Source organism: Caenorhabditis elegans, chromosome I, assembly GCF_000002985.6.
Source record: "Caenorhabditis elegans chromosome I".
Classification (NCBI taxonomy): domain Eukaryota; kingdom Metazoa; phylum Nematoda; class Chromadorea; order Rhabditida; family Rhabditidae; genus Caenorhabditis; species Caenorhabditis elegans.
Window position 1 is genome coordinate 13937416 of NC_003279.8, and position 23222 is coordinate 13960637.

General features: G+C 36.7%; 4 protein-coding genes and 3 non-coding genes across 8 annotated transcripts; 4 read left to right on the forward strand and 3 right to left on the reverse strand.

The window, feature by feature from the left end:
- Positions 1–1394: 1394 nt before the first annotated feature.
- On the forward strand, positions 1395–4601 carry Y71A12B.8 (C2H2-type domain-containing protein; the record flags this gene model as incomplete). The annotated part of the gene is made up of 9 exons (NM_001377675.1): positions 1395–1436; positions 1492–1575; positions 2078–2491; positions 2543–2633; positions 3602–3672; positions 3909–3998; positions 4044–4151; positions 4233–4282; positions 4331–4601. The coding sequence occupies 9 exons, from the start codon at positions 1395–1397 to the stop codon at positions 4446–4448; spliced, it is 1068 nt and encodes a 355-aa protein (NP_001364623.1). The 3' UTR covers positions 4449–4601.
- Positions 4602–5128: 527 nt separating this feature from the next.
- On the reverse strand, positions 5129–14215 carry usp-3 (Ubiquitin carboxyl-terminal hydrolase). Its single transcript, NM_061033.5, has 8 exons — positions 14083–14215; positions 13689–14003; positions 12078–12374; positions 10021–10436; positions 8817–8989; positions 8045–8149; positions 7235–7296; positions 5129–6088 (listed from the first exon to the last, which is right to left on the reverse strand). The coding sequence occupies exons 1-8, from the start codon at positions 14211–14213 to the stop codon at positions 5935–5937; spliced, it is 1653 nt and encodes a 550-aa protein (NP_493434.3). The 5' UTR covers positions 14214–14215; the 3' UTR covers positions 5129–5934.
- A 119-nt stretch (positions 14216–14334) lies between these two features.
- On the reverse strand, positions 14335–14461 carry Y71A12B.30. Its single transcript, NR_050709.1, has one exon. It is a non-coding gene; the product is annotated as an Unclassified non-coding RNA Y71A12B.30 (non-coding RNA).
- Positions 14356–14637, forward strand: Y71A12B.31. The gene has a single exon (NR_050710.1). It is a non-coding gene; the product is annotated as an Unclassified non-coding RNA Y71A12B.31 (non-coding RNA).
- A 108-nt stretch (positions 14638–14745) lies between these two features.
- rps-6 (Small ribosomal subunit protein eS6) lies at positions 14746–15779 on the forward strand. The gene is made up of 3 exons (NM_061034.10): positions 14746–14900; positions 15073–15433; positions 15489–15779. The coding sequence occupies exons 1-3, from the start codon at positions 14763–14765 to the stop codon at positions 15728–15730; spliced, it is 741 nt and encodes a 246-aa protein (NP_493435.1). The 5' UTR covers positions 14746–14762; the 3' UTR covers positions 15731–15779.
- Positions 15780–19783: 4004 nt separating this feature from the next.
- Positions 19784–23197, forward strand: Y71A12B.10 (PB1 domain-containing protein). 2 transcript variants are annotated; one of them, NR_165325.1, is made up of 10 exons: positions 19784–19834; positions 19879–19971; positions 20029–20166; positions 20213–20299; positions 20353–20710; positions 21447–21758; positions 21837–22017; positions 22070–22176; positions 22545–22769; positions 22931–23027. NR_165325.1 is itself a non-coding variant. In NM_001377676.1 (9 exons), exons 4-9 carry the CDS (start codon positions 20642–20644, stop codon positions 23063–23065), a joined length of 1029 nt encoding a protein of 342 aa, NP_001364624.1. In that variant the 5' UTR covers positions 19883–19971; positions 20029–20166; positions 20213–20299; positions 20353–20641; the 3' UTR covers positions 23066–23197. The 2 variants fall into 2 exon arrangements, 1 of the variants encoding a protein (NP_001364624.1); NM_001377676.1 differs by lacking the exon at positions 19784–19834 and having other exon boundaries at positions 19883–19971; positions 22931–23197.
- Positions 20373–20390, reverse strand: Y71A12B.22. Its single transcript, NR_050712.1, has one exon. It is a non-coding gene; the product is annotated as an Unclassified non-coding RNA Y71A12B.22 (non-coding RNA).
- Positions 23198–23222: the final 25 nt, after the last annotated feature.

The window sequence follows — 23222 nt, forward strand, 5'->3', positions numbered from 1 at the left end:
AATTACTGGAAACCGAATTTTCTTTTTGGTTTAGGTTTTCAGGCTAATCAGAATAAAAGGAAAACATAGACCCCAAGTAGGAGTCAAACCACGGTCGTGTAATTGGATGCCCTGGAAAATCCCACAGCGCCATTCGTGCAATCTCCGTGTTTTCAGAAGTTTTCAGACGTTTTCAGACGTAAAAATTTCAGATTTCCAGCCCGAATGGGCAAAAATTTCAGTCATATTCTTATAGTAGAGAATGTCAGCTTTCCGATACAATATTTTTTTTTGAATATCGCTCCACTTATTCTGGTCATTCCCTAGTAAATTTGCACAGAAAAGAGCGCAGACAGTAAGAGTGTCTCGTTTCTCTGCGCGCTCCCCAAAAATATAGACCACAGCTGCGAGTCGAACCCCACCCTAAAGATTTGAAGAGGCTGAAAATCTCACTGCGCCATTCGGATAAAGTTTAAAATCGTGTTTTTAACTTAAAAACAGTTGAATCGCCTAATATTCTGCAAAAAAAATTGGTCACAGTGCGGACTCGAACCCCGGTCATTGGATCAATAGACTTAGAAAACCCTCCTGCGCCATATGCAGGTGGTTTCAGACTGTCCCATTACGGTTTGATCAACAAAAAATGCGGGAATATTTTTCCAGAAAAATTGTGACGTGCTAAATCAGGTGAGATGTCTGCGTCTATTCTCCCGCATTTTTTGAAGATCAAATTTTTATTTTCAAACGAGACAACGCAGCTCCGAAAAAATGTTACGCGTGTTTACCACCAATGTTTAATGCATTCGGGATATTCGCAACTCAAGAAAATTATACTCCAGAACTGGCACTCGAACCTCGGCCACCAGATTGGAAGAGGTGGAAAACTCCACTGCGCCAATCGTGCAATTTTCTTCTTTTTTCTTTGAGTTTTTTCCCAGTTTTTTTTTTGTAGAAATTGAAAACTTTAAAAATTAACCTTTTTTCGCAGTAATAGACAGGTAGGAAATAATCAATCAATGGGAGAAGTTAAAAAAAACACACACACAAACCCAGTGAATCCGATCCGCCAAATCATTTATTTTTCCAGCAATTCGGTACGATTCATTGTTAGAAACAGAAGCAGCCATCTAAAACATACAATAATAGTAGAAAAAGACAGAAAAGCTGCCATACCTGGACGATCTGGAACTGATCTACGTGAAAGGAAGAGCAACAGAAGTAATCGCGAGCTTAAAGGTACAGTACATTATCAGGATCTCAGTTTTAAGCGGTAAAAATATAATTTTCAGACACTTCATAAACATGACCTGAAGCACTTGGCAGTATCTCTTCATAGCTCACTTGACTCTGTGAAAGTTGGCTCGAAAGCGGAAAATGTTAACCAGGAAGTTGTCCCTAAAGTGTACCTGGAGAAAATGGCACATCATTTCTGGGAAATGGACAAAATTAAAGTTCCGGTAACTTTTTATTATTCTATCGTTTTTCCTCAAAAAATAATTTGAAACAATTTAGATTTATCGTTTTTTCGACGACAATCCGAATGTTCTCAAAGAGGTATATAAGCAGGATGTTAATGAGGTGTTTCGAGCGATTCAGGTGGGATTTTTAAAGAGAAAATTTGAATTTTCATTGAAAAGTAGCAAAAATTTGAGGTATACCTGTAAACTTTGGTTTTTAAATTATGAAAAATGGCTGAAATCTAATATATGTATTATATATGCATTATAGTTGTGATAGTTGTTGAGAATTTTTTTTATTTCTAAAATTTCCCCATTTTCATGTGTTGTGATCGAAACTCTATGAGAAATATTGAAATAAGAGTGATATCTCTCGTTTCGGTTATTTGCGCTCTCTCACAGTGCAAAACCTCCTGTAACTCGGTTCTTTTTTATCCGGAACAGTTGATATGTATATTTTTGGAATTTGGATAAAATTCTGCTTTTAATGGATGCAAATTTGCAGGAAAATTTGATGAGAAAGAATCGAAGAAAAATTATTGATAGTCAGTCTATTTTTCAAAGTCAGCTTTTGATTTTGCTCTAGACTAGACTACAAACTACAGACTACAAAATACAAATTACAATATCTCCTTTTTAAGACAGTCCGCTCCATAGCATTACAAAGCTATTCGACCCGCATTCTCTCTTTCCTGAATATCGAAACGCGAAGATTTGTGAGGCCAGGAGCCGGCTGGAAAAAGCCATCGGAAAATCAAGTAGTCGCAGAAACTGGACGATACGGAGATACTCTAGAAGCCTTCCATTGCGATAAATGCTCATACGCCAGTGGTAGTATTTCGGAATTAAACGTACATCACTACTTGAAGCACGGAAAGAAGGAAGAGCTGGAGATGGGGTTGAGCAAGGAATCAGTGGAGAGCTTGACTGAAGGGTTGACTGTGTTTGCGGAAAGTTTTCGACGTATTCACCCATATCTGAACAAACTTCTACCAGCATTTGAATGTGATGCTTTTTGGAAGAAGACGATATCTAAATTCATTGATTGTTTAGAGGTATTGGAATATTTGAAACTTGATTTGGTATAAAATTTAAAAAAGTTTCAGACACTTTACAAGTACGATATGAAGCTTCTTGCAATGACGGTTAGCAGTTGTGGTGAAGATGTTGAAATGGTTCATAGTGGGAAGGAAGATGGTAAGATTGCAAAGTAGCATGAGTGACAATTATAGATACGCGTTGTTGCTGAGAGACCCCCGCTTGTTTTCTGTGTTTTTTTGCTGGCAAATTTTTCAGTTTGATATTTTTTCTAAAAGCAACTACTGTTAAAATTTCTAGCAAAAATGTCAAGTACATCGAAACCTGAAGCTCACAAAAGTGCGAAGAAAGTTCACAGTGTAAAATCAAAAATGCAAGTAGTCGAATATGCTCAAAAATTTAACAAAACTAAAACAGTAAAAAATTTTTAAACATAATGAAATTTCTGGTGCAATTTTTAAGACTTACAGACCGATGTGGCAGAATTTTATTTTGATTTTGAGTAGTCAGTAATATAAGCTTTCGATTGATATACTTCTTGTTATTCCTATCCACCAAGTTTTTACGGGGTTCCCTAGTTAGTCTTAGGATTAGGCTTTGGCTAAGGCTTCGGCTTAGGCTTAGGCTTTGACTTAAGCCATGGCTTAGGTTTAGGTTTATGCTTAGTCTTAAGCTTAGGCTTAGGTATAGGCTAAGATTTAGGCTTTGGCTAAGGCTTAGGCGTAGGCATAGGATAGGGGTATATCAGGCTTAGGCTTATTCTTGGGCGGGGAAGGAAGAGAGAAAAAGAAATACCAGAATATTCAAGAATTCAGACAAATAAAAACAACAAAAAATGAGACATTCCGAAGGATTAGGAAAAAAAGGCTGTCCAAAAATTCTGAAAAATTGCCCAAAAAAGCAACACATTCAAAAAATAGGGGCGAAACGTTTGGAGACTTCAACTCACTCAACTATAAGTATATTCAAGTTTAATCGTTAAAATGTTTTTATCTGAAAGACAAGGAACTAGTATTAACAGCAACTCAATATTTAAGTTTTTCCCTCATATATGTTGAAAAATATTTTAGTTGCATGCTACATTGATGACTTCAAAATTAAAACCGAATGAAATAAATAATTTTTAGAACAATCAGATGAGGTCGATTTGGAAAACATTGCCGAGCACATCTTCCTACTGACTGAACGTTATGACCAGGTACCAGTTAAAACTAGGGCTCCCATGCTGTCGCCGAGCCGGCCTCACGGCGTCACCCACGCCGCATGTATAGTGAGGCGCGGACCTCCGAACGTGTCGGCCGCTTCAAATAACTACCTCTCGAACTTCATTTCACACACACACACAGCGGCGTGAGGCCCGCATTTTGCGCCTTACTCAGCTGGGAGCCCTAGTTAAAAACAAATTATTTATTCAAAGACAACCTTTTTTTTTAGATACGACCTAATTTGAAGGATCTTCTTTTTATTCTCAAATCGTTCGACTACTATGAAAAATATACAACGGATATTATGAAGGCTTTTGGGGTATATCAATGTTGTACTTTCTTAACACAAACCAATTAATTGCAGAATCTAGGAAATGTGTTCCACACGCCAATTGCTTTGCATGTCCTCAAGTACCTTGGGAAAAACGTTAAACGATTCAAGTACAGTGTTTCGAGGTTTGAAATTCGTCAGGTTGGTACCACTACTGCAAACTCAACTTGAAACATTCCCAGTTGTTTGCTAGCTAGTTTGTAGCCATAATTTAAATTGCAGACACCGAACCAAAATGGAACACCAAATCAGAAAAGTTCGCTTGCTGTTGGGTAACCTCTCTTAATTCAAATGTTGACACTATTTTACTTTTTTTCCAGCCAAACTCCAACATCTTGTGATCAATGTCAATTTAAATCACTCAACATCAACACGTTGAACACTCATTTTTATTTTTGTCATTGCAAAAACGAGAACGGCGTTGGTAAAATGCTGTAATGACTACTGTACCATTTTTAATTTTTCTTTATTCATCAATTTCCTAATTTTACCTGACCCCTACTGCATACAATTAATTGTTGTCTAAAATTTTGCGTTCAAAGTATTGTTAACAATTAAAATATATATATAAAGTGGTATAAAGCATTTACGAATTGTTTTATGGCACACTAATATCGAAATCTGACGACCTATGCGCCTACAATTTCATCCTGGTATCTCTGAAATTGAAAGCAAAAGAACAAAACAGTTGAAAAATCTACCGCCCAACTGCTATTGGGCCAGGGGAGAACGCCGATAGGCGATCGCCAAAATTTAGCGATTTTTGGCGCAGTGGGATTTCCATGTCTTTCAATCACACGACCGGGGCTCAATTCCCATTAGTGGTCTATGTTTTTTTCTTGTTGAGATTGCCTTGAAATTGAAGAAAAATTCGATTTCCAGTAATTGTCAGCAATTTTGCACGAATGGCGCACTGGTATTTTCCATGTCTCACAATTACGCAACCGGGGTTCGAGTCCCAGTTGTGGTATATACTTTTCTCTTACTCTGATTATCCTGAAAAACTAGAAAAATGCGATTTCCAATCAATTTGAGAAATGTTGCACAAATGGCGCAGTGGGATTTTCCATGTCTTCCAGTTACACGTCCGGGGTTCGAGCCCCCACTGTGGCAAACGCTTTTTCAAAACTCTGATTTTATTAATTAAAAGATGCAAAAAAGAAACATATCACTTTGAAATTGACAGAAGAACAGCAAAATTGACCCATAGAAATGTGAATAAACTGGTGGAGGAAGCGAGAAGGGGGGGGGGGGGGGGGTATCTATGAAAAACTAGGAAAAATCGGAGGGAAAACTTGAATTTTTGCAAAAAATTGACCAATTTGGAGGTTTAAAAATCTTGAAAAATGACTGAAATCTAAAAAATGAGCTGAAAATTTCCAAAATAATATCGGAAATTTTCCAGAAAAATAAGGCGAATTTACAGGAAAAATTCTGAAAAATTCCAAAAAAAAATTACGAAAAAAATATTTCGAAAAAATCACTAAAAATTCCAGAAAATCGGTCAACTTTGGAGGAAAAAATCCAGAAAAAATCACTAAAATTTTGAAAAAATCCAGGAAAAAAGGGCCAAAAATAAATGAAATTGAGCTTAAAATTTCAAAAATTTCAATAAATTGGCCAACTTTGCAGGAAAAAAACAATTTAAAAAAATTGGGGAAAAATCACAAAAAAACTATTCAAAATCGGGGAAAATTGGCCAATTCTCGAGGAAAAAATCCAGAACAAATCAGAAATTCTAGGAAAATTGAGCTTAAAAATACCAAAAAAAGCGGAAAAATTCCAAAAAATTGGCCAATTTCAGAGGCAAAAATCCAGGAAAAACTCTAAAAAATTTGGGGAAAAATCTATAAAAAATCACTAAAAATTGCAAGAAAAAAGGGAAAAAATCACAGAAAAATGGAGTGCCTAACAAAATAAAATCCTAATCAATTTTTCGAATAATTTTCGTATACAGTAATACGTAGGCCTTCTGCTTTGAAACATGAGCTTCATCAACTCCTTTGACTACTGTATCATCAAATTGAAACCACCGGCCATTTCGTTTTCCAAATGCTATATAATGTCCCGAACCACATCTGAAAATTGGGGAAAATTGGGGGTTTTTTGGCTTAAAATAGACTAAAAATGGGGTTTTTTCGGGAAAAAATGGTCGAAAATGGATTAAAATTCAATTTTTTAAAGGAAAAATGCCGTTTTTGATCTTTTTTTCGGAGACTTTTAGGCTTAAAATATGCTGAAAAATTGGTCAAAAATCGCAAAAAAAATGGATGTTCTCAGGAAAAATGGCCTTTTTAAGCATTTTGCGGAGATTTTTAGGCTTAAATAGACTGAAAAATGGTTTTTTTTCCAAAAAAATTGGTCAAATATTCAATTTTCTCAGGAAAAATTGCATTTTAGGCCTTTTTCGGAGATTTTTAGGCTTAAAATAGACTGAAAAATGAGGGTTTTCGAGCAAAAATTGGCCAAAAATTGAATTTTCTCGAGAAAAATCACATTTTCAACCTTTTTCGGAGATTTTCTAGCTGAAAAACGGTTTTTTTCCGGAAACAAATTGGGCAAAAATCGATGTAAATTCAATTTTCTCAGGAAAAATGGCATTTTTTAGTCTTTTTCGGAGATTTTTAGGCTTAAAATAGACTGAAAAATGGGTTTCTATAGGCAAAAATTGATCAAAATCGGTAAAAATTCAATTTTCCTAGAAAAAACCTGATTTTTCTTTTTTTTTTTGCAGTTTTTCTGGCTGAAAAAATTGATCAAAAAGCCTTTCTGGCTTGAAATAAGCTTATAAATGCCATTTTCGGCAACAATTGGCCAAAAGTCGATGAAAATTGTATTTTTACGGAAAAATCTCGAAAAAATAGTGAAAACACAGATTTTTAAGTCATTGGAGATTTACGGATTTACGCTTTTTAGGCTTATCTGACTCGAAGATGCTTTTTTTTCCGGAAAAATTGGTCAAAAATTGATGAAAAATCAATTTTCTCGAGAAAAATCTCGAAAAAACACTGAAAAATCACATTTTTAAAGCCATTTCACTGGAAATTTAGTGTTAAAATTGATCAAAAGCCTCTAAAAATTCAATTTTCTCGGTACAAATCACATTTTTAACTTCATTTTCGGAGATTTTCAGGCTTAAAATAGAATGAAAATTGGTTTTTTTTCGGCAAAATTCCGCTAAAAGTCGCTTTTTCAGCCATTTTTCTCCATTTTTCGGTACTAACCCATATCCAATATGAACAATTATTGATTGAAGGCTGTAGGTACACGGTGCCTCGTCGCTATCCTGAAATTTCAGAAATTTTAGGTTAAAAATTTGTGATTTTTGGAGTTTTTCTTGGAAAAATGGATCGAAAAATTAATTTTTATCGGACGATTTCGACCGAATCAAAATCTGGGAATTTTAGCTGTAAAAAAGCAGAAAATCCGGAATTTTTAGGTAATTTTTCGCTAAAAATACAGTAATTTGTTAAGTTTGAAGCGTTTTTTTACAGAAAAATCGGCTTAAAATTGTATTTTTTTAGTGAAAAATCAGATTTTCTATTGGAAAAAAGGCAGAAATTTCCAATTTTTCATTGTTTTTGGCTGAAAAACACCTGGAAATTCAGCTATTTTCCACGAAAAAGTTCATTTTTATCGATTTCCAGAACATTTTCAGCATTTTAAATCTGAAAATCATCGTTTTCAGTCGATTCAGTAATTTTAGGCTTAAAATTGACAATTTTTGGGGTTTTTCCTGAGAAAAAAGGTCTCAAAAATTGATTTTTTGAGCAATTTCGACCGAAAATCTGGGAATTTTAAAATTTTTAGCTCTAAAAAAGCTGAAAATCAGGAATTTTGGGTGTTATCAGACAGAAAAATTGGCTTAAAATCGATTCTTCAGCTGAAAAATTGCTGAAACCTTGAATTTTCGCGTTTTTCTGTCTAAAAATCAGTTTTTTCACAAAAAAAAAGTCAATTTTTAGACGTTTTCAGGCGATTTTCTCCATTTTTTCAGTGTAAAATCCAATTTTTCCACTAAAAAAACGCCGTACATCGGTCAAAAATTGCGTAACATCGAGTTGTCCCATCGGAAAATCGATAATCGCATCATTTTTTCCACCATTATCCCGAAATCGCTTCATATGGAGGCAGAGAACCTGAAAATATTCAAAATTTAGATAGAAAAACTGAAAATTCTCATGATTTCAGTAATTTTTGATCGAAAAAATGGATTTTTTGAGACTTTTTTCTAGAAATTTGCTCAAAAATCGTCAATTTCTAGCAATTTTTTGGTTGAAAACCTGGATTTTCTAGTTTTTTTCCGGTGAAAAAATCTAGAAAATTAGGAATTTTTGCATTTTTGGACAGAAAATTGGTGAAAACTCGAAAAAATCGGGATTTTCAGCGTTTTTCGGCCACTTTTCTCGATTTTTCATCAGAAATTTCGATAAAAACGGCTAATTTTCTCAATTTCCATGGTTTTTCAGTCGGAAAATGCCTGAAAATCAGCTTTTTCTCAGATTTTTGCTACATTTCCGGCTGGAAATCTCTCCGATTTTTGCCTTTTTTCCGGCAAAAAATTGGGAATTTCAGCGATTTTAGCCCAAACTTGGCTAAAAATCGACGTTTTTCAGTCGTTTTTCATGAAAAATAGGGTAAAAAATCGACAAAAATGCCGTATTTCTCAGATTTTTGCCATTTTTCAAGCTAAAAATTTGGAATTTCGACGTTTTTCAGCGATTTTCAGCGATTTTCAGTAATTTTTCATGTAAAATTCCGTTAAAAATGGGCAAAAATGTCATTTTTGCCACTTTTCCCGGCTACCTGTGGCAATTTCCTAATAAACATTTGCTTTGAGCACGTTTGTTTCGTTTTACACTTGGCGCATTCCGGTTTTTCGCCTTTTTCCAGCATTTCTAACTTGAAAAATGTGCTTAAACAATCGGAAAGTCGAACTTTTGACGCATTTCGTTGTGCTGGGATGTCCAGTGAGAGATCTGCAATGAAAATGGAATTTTTTAGCGATTTTTTGCACAAAAAATCGATAAACTATCGGAAAAATCTTTAATTTCAGCTAAAAAAAAGAAAAAAAAAAAAGACAGAATAATGGCTAGAATCATGAGATTTTTTAAAAATTTTCAAAAAAAATCCAAAATTTCTTCAAATTAATCACCAAAAATTGGCAGAAAATCTGAAAACTTCAGAATTTTTGAACAAAAATAAAAATTTTCAGCAAAATTTGCATTTTCAGGTGAAATTTAACCAATTTTTCCACATTTTTCAGAATATTAACTCAATTTCGGACGGTTTTGGGTCCTTTTCGAGAATTTGTGATAATTTTTAGTGATATTAGTAAATTTTGGAGGGTTTAAACTGAAATTTCAAAGTTTTAACCCAATTTTGCAGATTTTTAGTCATTTTTTCTCAATTTTCTCCAAATTTTCAGTGAATTTTAACGATTTTTAAGAGATTTTAACTGAAATATCCGAGTTTCAACAAATTTTTCTGATTTTGAGGGCATTTTTTGATGAATTTTATCTAATTTTTAGTGAATTACAACTATTCAGGCAGTTTTTATGCCAAATTTCCCGAGTTCTGACTCAATTTCGCTGGTTTTGGATCATTTTTCAGTGAATTTTCACTAATTTCCAGTAAATTCTACAGATTTCGGGGGATTTTTACTGAAATTTCTTAACTTTTATTCAATTTCACAGATTTCGGGTCAGTTTTCCAAAATTTTACCAATTTTGCCGTCTTTTAACTCATTTTTCAGTAAATTCTACAGACTTTTTTTGTTTTAATTCAATTTTGCAGATTTCTGATCATTTTTCACTGAATTTCTTTAAATTATAGTGAATTTAAACATTTAAGGGGGGTTTCAACCCGAATTTCCCGAGTTTTAACCAATTTTCCCGAGGTTTGGGTCATTTTTCCTCGATTTTCACTTATTTATTCCGAATTTTTCTGGTTTTTGGCCATTTTTCCCCGGATTTTCCACATTTTTCCTCGATTTCCGCCAATTTCTCACCCATAAACTCGTCAATTTTATTGCTACAATTGCGGCAAGTTTGACATATAACCGAGCTCTGTAGTGTCCCTTCAAAATATTTGGAAATTGGTGTATGCTTATCATCAGGCATTCCAGGCAATTTCCGGCATTTTCTCATTTCAGTATGCAGTGAATCCATGAAATAACGCATAAATTCATGAGAATCGTGCTGTCGAAAGCCTCGAAATCGCGGACAAACTGATATAAAAGCCTCTCGAAACTCATTTGGAGCCGTTGGTTCACGGAAGCTGCGCGCCGATTGGGAGATCAACAATTTTCGATATTCGTCTGTTAAATAGCAATAATTCCCCCCGTTTTTCGGCTCTTTTTCGTCGTGAATATAGTCTTCTAGTGATGAAAGAGACATTATATATTCACGAAATTCCGATATTGATCTGAAAAATGTGAAAGTTAGACGGAAAATAGTGAAAAATTGAATTTTTTCGATGAAAAATAGGTAATTTTGGTTTAAAATTGATTTTTATCAATGAAAATTTTGAAAATTAGAGGGAAAATCAAGTTTTTTCGGTGAAAAACGTGGAAAATGACTTTAAAAAAAGAGAAAAAAATTGGTTTTTTCTATACAAATTTTAAAAATAGGCGGAAAACGCGATAAAATAGTGAAAAATTGATTTTAAAAGTGATTTTTTTGCATGGAAATTGGTTAAAAACGGTTTTTTCGGAGAAAAATCCGCGAAATAGTTGAAAATTGGCTGTAAAATGTAATGTTTGTGTTAAAAACCTCGAAAAATTGAGTTTTCAGTAGAAAATTAGGCAGTAAATGGGGTTTTTGTGCGGAAAATTTGACAAAATTGACTTTAAAATTGATTTTTTCAGTGAAAATTGGTTAGAAACAGTTTTTTCTGAGAGAAATCCATAAAATAGTGGGAAATTGGCTATTAAATTAATTTTTCTATGAAAATCGGCAAATTTATAGTAAAAATTTGCTTTTTTCGCTCAAAACTGAGGAAAAAGACTTTTAAATTGGATTTTTGTGTTAAAAACCTCTAAAAATTGAATTTTTTCCAGGAAAAATGTGCAAAAAGGGTTAAAAACTCTTGAAACTCTGGATTTTCCATCTAAAAACTGGAAAAATCACAGGAAATTACTCAATATGCGATTTTTAGGTTGAAATTGTGTATAAAAATTGAATTTTTCAACAAAAATTGAAATTAAAATAGGATTTTTGTAACAAAACCTGCAGAAACGACATTTTTTAGGTGAAAAAGTTAAATTTTCCATGAAAATCGGTATTTGGATTAAAAATCGGCATTTTTCTGTGAAATCACACATTTTATATCATTTTTAGGGCAAAAATTCAAATTTTTAGTTGAAATTTACGCAATTTTCGCTATAAAAATACAATTTTCAGAAAAAATTGCCAAAAAAAAATGGATTTTTGAACCTCAAAAGGTGAATTTTACGCATTTTTAGCGTTAAAAACGTAAAATTTACGATTTTTATTGAAAAAATGAGGCATTTTCCATGAAAAATAGCCTTTCACTGCTAGAAAACTGCATTTTTCACGTGAAAATCACAATTTCGGCTAATTTTCGATGATTTTCCCGATTTTTTGGGTCAAAAATCGCGTTTTTCACCAATTTTTCACACTTTCCAGGTGAAAAACGTACGCTAATGCTTAAAAAAGAAAAATTTTTGACGTTAAAACAGGAAATTTTACGCATTTTTCGGGTTTTTTTTTTAAATTTTAAGACCGGAAAACGCACAATTCACGAGTTTTCCGTGGTTTTCTGCAGAATTTTGCAATTTTCAACTAAAAAACGCAAAATATAAACTAATTTTTGCGTTTTCCTAACAATTTTCACGGAAAAATCACAATTTCTGCTCATTTTCGATGAAATTCTCAATTTTTAGGGTCAAAAATCGCGTTTTTCACCAATTTTTCACTCTCAAGGGGCGGAAAACACCCGATTTTCGCGCATGAATTTCGCATTTTCAGGGTCAAAAATGGCCGATTTTCATGTATTTCGGCTCAAAAAAGCCAATTTTTCACACTTTCGAGGTGAAAAACGTACGCTAATGCTTGTAAAACGGCATTCATAAAGCACGTATTTCCAACATTTCGCATTCCACGTGGCCTATAGGCAATTTCAGATGATGACGTGGCACCGCCGGACCCCGATGACGTAGAATTTGTGGATGATAGTGTGACGTCATGAATTACGGCGGCTCCCTGCTGCTGCTGGAATGGTGGTGTATCGACGAACATTGGACTGACTTTTCCCTTTTTTCCACGTTTTTTCTTCGAATTTCGAGAAGCTGGAGCCACGTGGAGCTTTTGGGTGAATGTTGAGGCGACTGAGGTCACTGTTCTGAAAGAAAATTGAGGATTTTTGAGTGGAAAATCGGAATTTTTTGGCTTTTTAGGTGGAAAAATGGATATTTGATGTTTTTTGGGCTGAAAAATCGGAATTTTTGAATATTTTTAGGTGGAAAAGTGTGATTTTGCTCTAGAAAACGGAAGTTTTTATATGGAAAATTGGATTTTTTAATGTTTTTGTGCTGCTGAAAAATGGGAATTTTGGGGCTTTTTGGTTGAAAAACTGATTTTCTGAATTAAATTTGAAGATTTAACGCTGAAAAATCAACGTTTGGGAGCTTTTAAGTGGGAAATTGAGTTATTGTTACGTTTTTCTATTGAAAAACCGCGCATTTTTGAACATTTATAGTGGAAAAAATTGATTTTTCTACTGAAAATAGGAATTTTTGTGGATTTTTAGTGGGAAAAATGGATATTTGATGTTTTTTGGGCTGAAAAATCGGAATTTTTGAATATTTTTAGAAAAATGTGATTTTGCTCTAGAAAATGGAGGTTTTTCATTGAAAAATTAGTAAAAATATGAGGTTTTTGACGGAAAAATCGGATTTTTCGTGGGCTAAATGAATTTTTTGATGTTTTTTGTGCTGAAAAATCGGAAGTTTTGGGCTTTTTCATTGTGAAAACTGATTTTCTAAAATAAATTTAAAGTGTTAACGTTGAAAAATTCGGAATTTTTGGGCTGTTTAGGTGCAAAAACGGATTTTGAAGTTTTTTGTGCTGAAAGATCGGATTTTTTTGGCTTTTTAGGAGGAAAAATGGATTTTTGATGTTTTTTCCCCTGAAAAATCACAATTTAGGGGCTTTTTAGTGGGAAAAATGAATTTTATCGCAGAAATTGATGAGTTTCTGCCGAAAAATCGGAATTTTTCGGATTCTTAGGGCGAAATACGATTTTTTGATGTTTTTTCACCTGAAAATCGGAATTTTAGTGATTCTCGTGAGGAAAATAGGGTTCTGTTCAAGTTTTTGCGGAAAAAATGATTTCCCAATGGAAAATTAAAGTTTCTTCGATGAAAATTAGGATTTTCATTTTTTTTTTTAAGAAAAATAAATTTTTATGAGAAAACGAACGTTTTTGACTGAAAAATCAAAATTTTCAGAAATTCCAGAGAGAAAAATGGAATTTCTGAGGAAAATTGGCGTTTTTTTCACTGAAAATCGCAATTTATCGGACTTTTCATGGGAAATACGATTTTTACGAGAACTGTAACGTTTTTCAGTGGAAAATTCGATTTCTAGCAGGGTTTATCGATAAAATATCGGTTTTTAACCAATTTTTAGTCCATTTTCCTCGAAAAATACGCACTGAAAAGGCTGTGCCGGTATAGTCGGCCCGTCGCCTCCCTCCATAACGTCTTCCCGGTCGAAAAGGAGCTTCAGCGATTTTAGAACTCCATATAAAGATGGCTCAAAGTCCAGTGACACTTCATCATCACAGGAATAGCAGTAAAGCTCGAAAGAAATGCAATCAATGACGACTGGGTGGCTGGTTTCTTCAAAATGATGCAAAGCGTGGCCCGAGTCGTTTCTTCCGCACAGAATTCGTCCGCAAGTGAGGCACATCAGCGATTTATTGCAATTATCGCATTCGTCGCAGAAGGTTTTAATTATTTCCTGGTTTCTGGAAGAAAAACGAGTTTTTAAAGCTATTTTTAGCTTTTTTTAGCCATTTTCTAGCCAAATTTCTCAAAAAAACTCACTTCACCACCTTCCCACGATTCGAATTTCCCTCCAAGAACAAATTATTGTCCTCCATGTCCTGTTTCTTGCGGAACATCCCCTTGGGCACACGCTCCACACAATCTTCCGCCTTTATATGGGTGCAAAGCATCTGAAAAAATTCGAAAATCAGTCAATTTGAGTGTGAGAGCAAAGTTTTGGCACTTAAAACGCGGATAAAAAATCGATAATCAAGAAAAACAGCAAATTTTCGGCGGAAATCGAAGAAAAACCGAAAATCGAGTCGGAAAATCGGAAAAGTTTGGAAAAAAATAAAATCCATCGGACGAGATAGTGTGGGAAAGGTGGGGTGCAGCAGACGACGAGGCGGATGGGGGATGGGTCTCGCCACGAAGGGCGTGCGCCTTTAAACTGGAATTGTCGTTGGCCTAAAAAGTTTTCGCTCCTTTTTTCATTTTTCCCTCGAATTTTTGGGTGAATTTCTCATTTTTAGGCGAACTTTTCGGTTTTTTTTTCGAATTTTCAAAATTTTAAATGTTTTCCTGATAGTTTTCCTCCACATTTCGCAGGATATTTGCTTGGAAAATCAAATTTATTAGTTTTAGGCCCATGTTTTCGTTTTTCGCTTCAGTTTCTCCTTTTCTCACCCCGTTAACTCATTTCCAATGTTTTTCTTCTTGCAGGTAATAATATTTGAGCGATGAGACTTAACTTCGCCTACCCAGCCACCGGGCTCCAAAAGTCGTTCGAGGTCGATGAGGAGAAGAAGCTTCGCCTCTTCTTCGAGAAGCGCATGTCCCAGGAGGTCGCCATCGATGCTCTCGGTGACGAGTGGAAGGTTAGCGAGTCACCCAAAAACACAGAAACGAAGTGATGTTTCTGTGTCAAATCCTCATTGTTTCACGTGCTTTTTCTTCGCTGAAATGGCTGTGACTAGACATACATTGAGAGTCCCAGTTTTTGTTTTTGAACCGATTCTCGGCTCTTTCAAACGAGTTGCTTTTTTCCAGGGATATGTCGTCAGAATCGGAGGAGGAAACGACAAGCAGGGATTCCCAATGAAGCAAGGAATTCTCACCAACGGACGTGTTCGTCTTCTCTTGAAGAAGGGACAATCCTGCTACCGTGAGCGCAAGAACGGAGAGCGCAAGAGAAAGTCCGTCCGTGGATGCATCGTCGACGCCAACATGTCCGCTCTTTCCCTCGTCATCGTGAAGAAGGGAGATGGAGAGATCGAAGGACTCACCGACTCCGTTCTCCCACGCAAGCTCGGACCAAAGAGAGCCTCCAAGATCCGCAAGCTCTTCAACTTGACCAAGCACGACGATGTCACCAAATACGTCATCACCCACGACAAGACCTTCCCAGATGGTGAGTTTCTTCAATATTCTCTTTAAATTTAGTTTTTAACTGTCTAAATTTCCAGGAGTCACCAAGACCATCGCACCAAAGATCCAGCGTCTCATCACCCCAGCTCGTATCGCCAGAAAGAAGTACCTTCTCCGCCAGAAGCGCAACCAGAAGATCAAGATGCGCGATGACGCCGCTGCCTACCACAAGCTCCTCGCCAAGTACTCCAAGGAAGAGCACGACGCCAAGATCGCCCGCAGACGCTCTTCGGCTTCCCATCACTCCGAGTCCGAGGTCAAGAAGACCAGCAAGAAGTAAATACTGCTGCTCGTTATTGTTTCCTAATGAAATTGTTGTTAAACTTAAATCTTTTTTTTTTGTTGTTCACTCCATTCGTCTCACCAATTATATTTGCACCCATTTGTCGTTGTTAATTTTTTTGAATGCTTACTCCGAGTCCTGGCACGCCACTCAGGGTACTTGGTCGATCCGTTCTTCGCCTGCGGGGCGGATAGCAGGCTTCGCAGCTTTCAAAGCTTTTCGGTTCTTTGCTTGGCTGATAGTTGTATGACTCAACCGAAGGCGTCTCTCGTGTGACCTTTTTATAAAGAGTCGTTCCATCTAAACGGGAGTCGTCCATTTTTGTGTTAATTCTGCTAAGATAAAGCGCGCTCCTGAAATTATCTTCCAAAGTGCTGTGATTCTTTTTCAAGGATACGGTAGAAGTCTTGCTATGAGATATCTTCCGCCACAAATATAGGAATTCTCATGTTTTAATTGTTTCCCAGCAAGACATTGGCCAGTTTTCAACTGAAAATTCATTTTTCGATTAATTCCGGGTGTTGAATTCAAAAATCTGATAGAACTACTGTAAATTTAATTGAAAATGCAGGAAAAAAGAAGAATTTTTGAATTTTTCAGCATTTTCAACTGGGAAATTAGAATTTTTAATGCAAAAATTAAGTTTGATCTAGATCCCTGCTCATTAGTGATTTTAGAATGTGAAAAAATTCGTTTTTTGAGAATATATGTACTTAAATAATGCTTTTTCCACATTTTTGTTCACAAATTTCTTCCAAATTTGGAAATTCAGTGTGGAAACTATCAATTTCTCTACACGAATGTGAGAGACAACCACACGATAATAGGGCGAGTTACACATGTAGATCAAAAATTTTGTGACAGTTTTTTGCGATAATGCATTTGCATGCGCGCGGAAAAGTTGTTCATAACCTTTTCCATCGGACTTTTCACTTTTTTTTTTGATTTTGACAGTTTTCGTACTTTTTTCTTTCAAAAATTCGTTGAATTTTAGAGATTTTTCCGGTAGGGCTGTAGGTTCCGAAGATTTTTCACCCAGTTTCCCATTTTCAAGCCGGAAAATCAGTTTTTAGTCGAAATAAGTTTGAATTGGATGAAAATAAGCGATTTCATCCAAAAATCAGTATTTTTATAGAATGTTACGTTCTTGCCTACGAAAAATCGACTTTTTGGCTAAAATGTTGAATTTTTTACTGCTTTTCCTAGTTTTCCCGTTGATTCTGAGGGGGTGCTGGCCTTCCCCATTGAATTTTTTGCGCTTCATTGACAATCGCCTGCCGGACAATGAGTAAGAAAGTCGTGTACTCCACACGGACAAATGCATTCAGTTTCAGTTTTACAACTAAAACTGAGCTGCAACGCGACACGCAACGCGCAGTAAATCTACCCCAGATATGGCCGAGCCAAAATGGCATAGTTCGGCAAACTCTTCCATCTAAAAATATGAGGGAAGCCAGAACCGCGTGTCATCTATGTGTTTTCGTCTATTTTTCCGGAATTCTCATGCAAAATAAAGTTTTTGTCGTACAAAATTAAATTCGAAAAATCCTTTTAAAAAAGTTCAAAAAATAACCATAAAAAAGTTAACCACGAAATCAATTTTTCATCAAATTATGTTCATTCTGATGAAAACAAAACAAATGAATGTCTTCCAAAATGAAAAATATTTACCGAAATTAAAGCAATTTTTTTTTCAAAATAAAAACAAGTTTTGTTTTTCGATTTCCGATTTTAGAAAACGGCTGCCCCATTACGGATCTACAAGAAGGACAATTTTTCCCACCCTTCGCTGGTTGGCGGCCGATAGAAGAGTGATGGTTGTAGTTATTGTTGCGAACAACAATGGCTGCACATCAGCCACTCAATGTCCTGCAGGGACCAAGCACCTCCAGGATGGGGAGCTCGGAGATTGCCTCCAGGAGTTTGGGTGTGGAGCTCGAGGGCTACTGCCACCTTATATGGAGATGTCTTAAGTTCCTCTGGAGTACTGAAGCAATTTATGAGGTGTTGCACATTTCCATCCTCATCTCCACATTCCAAACATTTTTTGACGTCCTCCAATCTTGGCTTTGTATTTCTCAACTAGCGGCGAATGGCCGCATCTGATCCTGGCTAGCTCGCATCTTGTGCTCCTTGGCAGGGTTCGTTCCTCGTTGTAGTTAACCTTTGGTGGTTCTTCGTTGATAGTTTTATTTATCGGACGGTGTTTTAGGTTTGCGCTGACTTCTGTTCCAGATCCCAACAAGGATGTGTTGCTGACCTGCGTGTTGCTAGGTAGATCTGTTGATTGACAATCTTGAATTCTTCTTTCAGCGGTAGACATCTTGCTTCTTGATAGATGTGGTCCAGAGCATCACGCATTTGAGGCGAGTGGCGCATCCAACTAGTGCCCAACAGATTATTGTCTCTGTTCCAGACGTACACATACTCAGTGTATTCGACACCTTTGGTTTTGAACCATACGAGAACTCTACCTTTGACAGCGACTTCAGTGCCATTGGCACAGCAGATTTTGTGATGGACCTTTTCGAGATGCGGTTTTCCGAGCATTGAGGATCCCGATTCCTTCTTCTTTTTCTCAACTTCACGGAAGTCGCTCCTGTCCACCTTGACTCCATCTGCCGAGCGCACACCATGTGCCTCTCCCCTTCTCTGAACCGACTTATCCAAAGTACGGTGGGTGCAGTGAGTTCTCAATGATCCTGATCGCCAATGTTATGTATTGAGCGAGACGACAAAGGAGAGAAGAGTTTATTACGATAGGTGTAAGAAGTAATGAAATAAGAAAGGTCGCTTACGCGATAAGTTCACAATGACACAAAGGTCACGTCAGTATAAAGATCAGGTTTACGTTCCGTCCACAACAGTGAATCTTTGGTTAGACCCGCACAAGCTCCTAAGGCGCTCCTGTATGCTATTTTCAGATTCCCATTTATTGGTGTCCAATAGAACAGATGTCCATGCTGGGGCACCATAGAGTGTTGTTGGTTTTATTAAGGCGTTTGTCTTACATAACACTAGCTCTCTGTCATTGCCCCAGTTGGTGCCGGCCATGAACTTGATGATGCGTGGCTTAATCAGCATGATCTTTGTGACGTTAGCCACGTTTCGAAAATAGTGTTCGGCTTGCGTTGAAGGTACCTCCATTTCCGAACAAGAGTGTTGGTCACTGCCGTTTGTGAAAGACGGGAGCACTGTTGTATTGGTCAAAAATTTCCCATTGACTAAAATGTGATCGATTTCGTGTTTTTTTCACAGAACCTAGCGAGAAGCTCTCCAGTATCGTTCCTAGGTTCCATGAAATAAGGGCCAATGTAACGTTCGTCGTCTTGCCAAGTCGCTGATTACAAATTTGCACTTGCTCTGGCACTCTCCAAAATGTCTTTAATGCTGTCGTAAGTCCCTGATTTCTTCTCAGTTTGAGTCGGCAGTTGGAGCATAGAATCACCGTAAACTTGAATTTTCGGTTCACTTTCAAGGTGTGCAAAGCGGTGACTAATGTGGCGCCAGGCTGTCCCATTACGATTTGATCTACAAAAATACGGGAATTTTTTGCCCAAAAAATGTGACTTCGACACGTTCTTAACCATGCAAAATCAGTTGAGAACTCTGCGGCTCTTCTCCCGCACTTTTCGAAGATCAAACCGAAAAGAGACATTCTGACACCACGTGGTGACTGAGAAATCGGATCTCTACGATTTTGGGAAGGAGGGTGCTTCGAACTATGAAGCCGACGGCTGTTGAAGGTGCACACACGATAATCTGTTTTTTATTTTGTCCCGAGGCTTCTAAGTCCTATTGACATATGGTTTGGACTCTTAGAAAGCCTCTTCCGACGTGCACGAGGATCTGTCTTCCCTTTTGCTGTGGCCGAATGCGGAGCAAGGGTGCCAATGTTCCGTAAAAGTTACAGCAACGGGATAACGAGATGTATTGCTGTTTAGAGAAAATTTTTTGTGTCTGAATAATGACCTTCTAAGAGTATTCGACACTGCCTCCGGACTGCCTGAGACGGTATTCTTTTTAGTCAGATAATTTGCAGAAATCAAAATGGATCTACTAGTGGAATTATTCGACGGAGTTCTAGGAAGTTCATACTACGTAAGAAAGAACTCATTAATTATTATCCGCATGGTATATTTTAGTTACGCGATGGCTGGCTCCCTATTGCTGGAGAATTCATTTGCGAGTTTGTAGAATCTGGTAGGTTGGTTAGGAATGCGATGAGAGGGATCAATGTGAGTTACATATTTGACGACTCTGAGCTTCATTTTTCAAAATGTACACGTTTGCAGAATCTAGCTAATGTCTGTCAAGAGTTGCACGGGCTTCGGAGACACTACACCTTCGAGACTCCTCCGAATGGATATACTGAAGAAGATATGCAGATGGGATTCATAGCGACAGATTGGATGATCTCTACAATACATGATGTAGGTGAAAAATTCTAATTCCAAATGAATTGCGTTGAAATTTCAGATTTGCACAAATCATATCGAAGGATTTACGGAGCTTCTTGGATGGATGTCTCGAGAAAATCGCCTACTTGTCGAATTCGCTTTCAAAGTTAGTTTTGTTCACTTTTCCAAACTTCATTTTTGAAATGGACACAATTACAGTCTCTCAACCTTGTCTACCGTGCCATTACTGAAAATCCAGGAGGGGGTGCAAATATGGCTGATGAAGATAATGATGATGGTGAAGATGATGATGATAACGAAGAAGAAGATGCTGATCAAGGGTGTCAAGTCCCGTGTCCCGTTTGCCCCGTTGTCCCGTTTTTTGAGTGTTTTTACGGGAACGGGACGTCCCGCTGTCCCGTTTTTGTAATTTTTACGGGACATTGACACCCTTGATGCTGATGAAGGAGGTGACGACGACGAAGAAGAAGGGAACCAAGATGTAGCCATGGACTTTCATGAGCAAAACCTTCTTGATCAGCGGGGAAGAGAGGACAATACAGATTCAGAACACGAGGTGCGTATCACATATTATGATTGAAAAACTAAAAAATATAATTATCAGCTATTTTTCGAATTTTTATGGAAATTTTCAAAAAAAAAGTTTCAATCCATGAAAATATACCAGGAACAGTTCCTATCCGACTATTTTAAAAGGGAAATTCGACAAAAAGAAACCCAAAAGTAGTTCAATTCCAAAAAATTTCACTTTTATCGCAAGGCTTCAATCTAATTTCGATCTAACAATACCATATCGTTTTTTCAACAAAATGTTCATTTGAACTGAAGAAAACCCCGAGAACATCTATGGGACGATGCAAGTGAATTTCTCGTCATTTCTCGACACATTTTTTGCAATGCAAGTGTGCGGAGAAATGTCGTGAAATTCGCAATTTCTCCGCATTTCTCGACATATGATGAACGATGAGAGACGCAGAGACATGTGTCCCCGCAGGAAACTCCGCCTACTCACCGGACTTTTAACAGGGTGAAATGCCTTACCACCCTGCGGGGACACATCTCTCATATGTCGAGAAATGCGGAAAAATTGCGGAGAAATTGCGAATTTATTTCTTTAAAATTCGTTATATATTTAAAATTTTAGGCACACGAATTTGATGAAAACGAATTCTCAATATCAATGGGTGAAAACAAGGCTATAAAATATTTCAAAAATCGTTTAATTCAAAATTCGACTTTTAGAATCAGAGAAATCAAGTTAAAATTTCAATCGAAAAATCAATAATTTTCAGGTACAAAACGATTCGGATTATAGCTCGAATAGCACTAAAAGTCATTCCCGTAATCCATCGGTTTCCTCAGTTCTTGCTACTAATAATCAAAAATCGGATGATAATGAATCAACGAAGCTTTTCGCCACGAAACTCTCCGAACTCGAAGCATACCGAACAATGTGCAAGGATCAGATGACATCAATCGAAAGACTTCTGGAACAAGGTGGAGCCAGTTGTATTGTACCACAAGCCACGATTCTATCAGTAAAAGCAACACATTTAGCAACAATGACAACTTCTACGATTATTGCAAGACCTGATATTGATGTGGTGAGTTTTTTGTTAAGAATTTTCCTAATTTTCTATGAAAATTCGATTTTCTTCCTCAAAAATCCTCGATTTTTCCAGATAATGAATTCAAACGAAGCCACCACGAGCACAGTTCTGAAGGCTCGTCACGTCGACTTTGTGCACAAGACGTCGATTCACCACACCAACGACTTGACGCTCATCGACTTGGTGCTCAATGTGCAGTGGCGTTTGGCTCTCCCATCCGACGCGAACTTCGTCTTGAAGTACAAAAATAAACGTAGGAATTTCACTGAAAATTGCGATTTGAATTCAATTTTTGTGATTTTTAGAAGGCGATTTGGTGACACTCGTCGTGGATAGCGACCTCCTGATGGTTCTTCACACGTCTGGAGCCACGTTCGACGTGACCGTCGTTGTCGACTCAAGAAATCGTGAAGTAAGGAGGTTTTTGAGCAAAAACGACAATTTTTGTGCTGAAAATGCAGTTTAAAGAGCTCGCAACTCCCCGAGTTTCAAAATTTGCAGCCTTTTCAACGAAAATATCGAAATTTCGAGTTTTTTAGTCCAAAAAACTGGTGAAACGCCGAAAAATAGGATGGTTGAGGCTAAGCCAGTTCTGTAGTTTGTAGTGTGAGCCTCAACCAATTTTGTTCGAAATTTCACAAAATCTTCGATTTTTGATAAAAACTTGCAGAAATTTCAGCGTTTTACAAATATTATTTTTTTTTAATTTTAAACACAATAACGGCGGAAAAATAAGAATTTGTAACACTAAAACTAGTTAAAATTCAATTTTTCTTTCAGATCGACGTTGGAAAGATCATCGACGCTCTCCGAAAGAGCTTTGAAGCGGCTCCACAATCGACAGTACCTTCCGAGAAAACTCCACCATCGCATACTCCATCGCCACAATCGTTGCGAGGACCCCCCGCCGCCAGTATCAAGTTCTCCACGAAACTCTCTCCTGCTGGCTTTTCATGCACCCGGATTTCAAGCTCAAGCTCAACAAAAACGCCGAAAAATAGGATGGTTGAGGCTTTTTTAAAGAAATTTCAGCGTTTTTATCGATTAAAACAAAATTATGCAAAGATTCGGATTTTTTCAAAATTTTAAAGACAAAATGGTTAAAAATTAAAGTTTGTAGTACTAAAGCTAGGGAAAAACGAATTTTAATTCAATTTTTCTTTCAGCTCGACACTCTCCGCTGCCTCCAGCACTCGTGTATGCCAGTTCGCCGAACACTGAAAATGAGGCCTCACCAACATCGCCACTTGCTGTATTTTAAAGTATTTAAAAAATTGAGACATTTTTATTATATTTTGTGACATTTTTATTATATTTTGTGACATTTTTATTATATTTTGTGACATTTTGATTATATTTTGTGACATTTTTATGATATTTTGTGCCATTGTTATTATCATATGTTCTCTAACCATGAATCTGTGTGAATGTGATCTTGTATCGTTGATAGTTACAAAT

Coding starts and splice junctions, on each gene's coding strand:
- usp-3 (NM_061033.5), bottom strand. CDS start 14,213: ATGCTTTGCACCCATATAAAGGCGGAAGATTGTGTGGAGCGTGTGCCC. Junction 8,990..10,020: donor TAAAATTGACGAGTTTATGG/GTGAGAAATTGG, acceptor TTTTCATTGCAG/ATCTCTCACTGGACATCCCA. Junction 7,297..8,044: donor TTACGCAATTTTTGACCGAT/GTACGGCGTTTT, acceptor CTGAAATTTCAG/GATAGCGACGAGGCACCGTG.
- rps-6 (NM_061034.10), top strand. CDS start 14,763: ATGAGACTTAACTTCGCCTACCCAGCCACCGGGCTCCAAAAGTCGTTC. Junction 14,901..15,072: donor CTCTCGGTGACGAGTGGAAG/GTTAGCGAGTCA, acceptor GCTTTTTTCCAG/GGATATGTCGTCAGAATCGG. Junction 15,434..15,488: donor CGACAAGACCTTCCCAGATG/GTGAGTTTCTTC, acceptor CTAAATTTCCAG/GAGTCACCAAGACCATCGCA.
- Y71A12B.10 (NM_001377676.1), top strand. CDS start 20,642: ATGGACTTTCATGAGCAAAACCTTCTTGATCAGCGGGGAAGAGAGGAC. Junction 20,711..21,446: donor ATACAGATTCAGAACACGAG/GTGCGTATCACA, acceptor AATAATTTTCAG/GTACAAAACGATTCGGATTA. Junction 22,770..22,930: donor AAACGCCGAAAAATAGGATG/GTTGAGGCTTTT, acceptor TTTTTCTTTCAG/CTCGACACTCTCCGCTGCCT.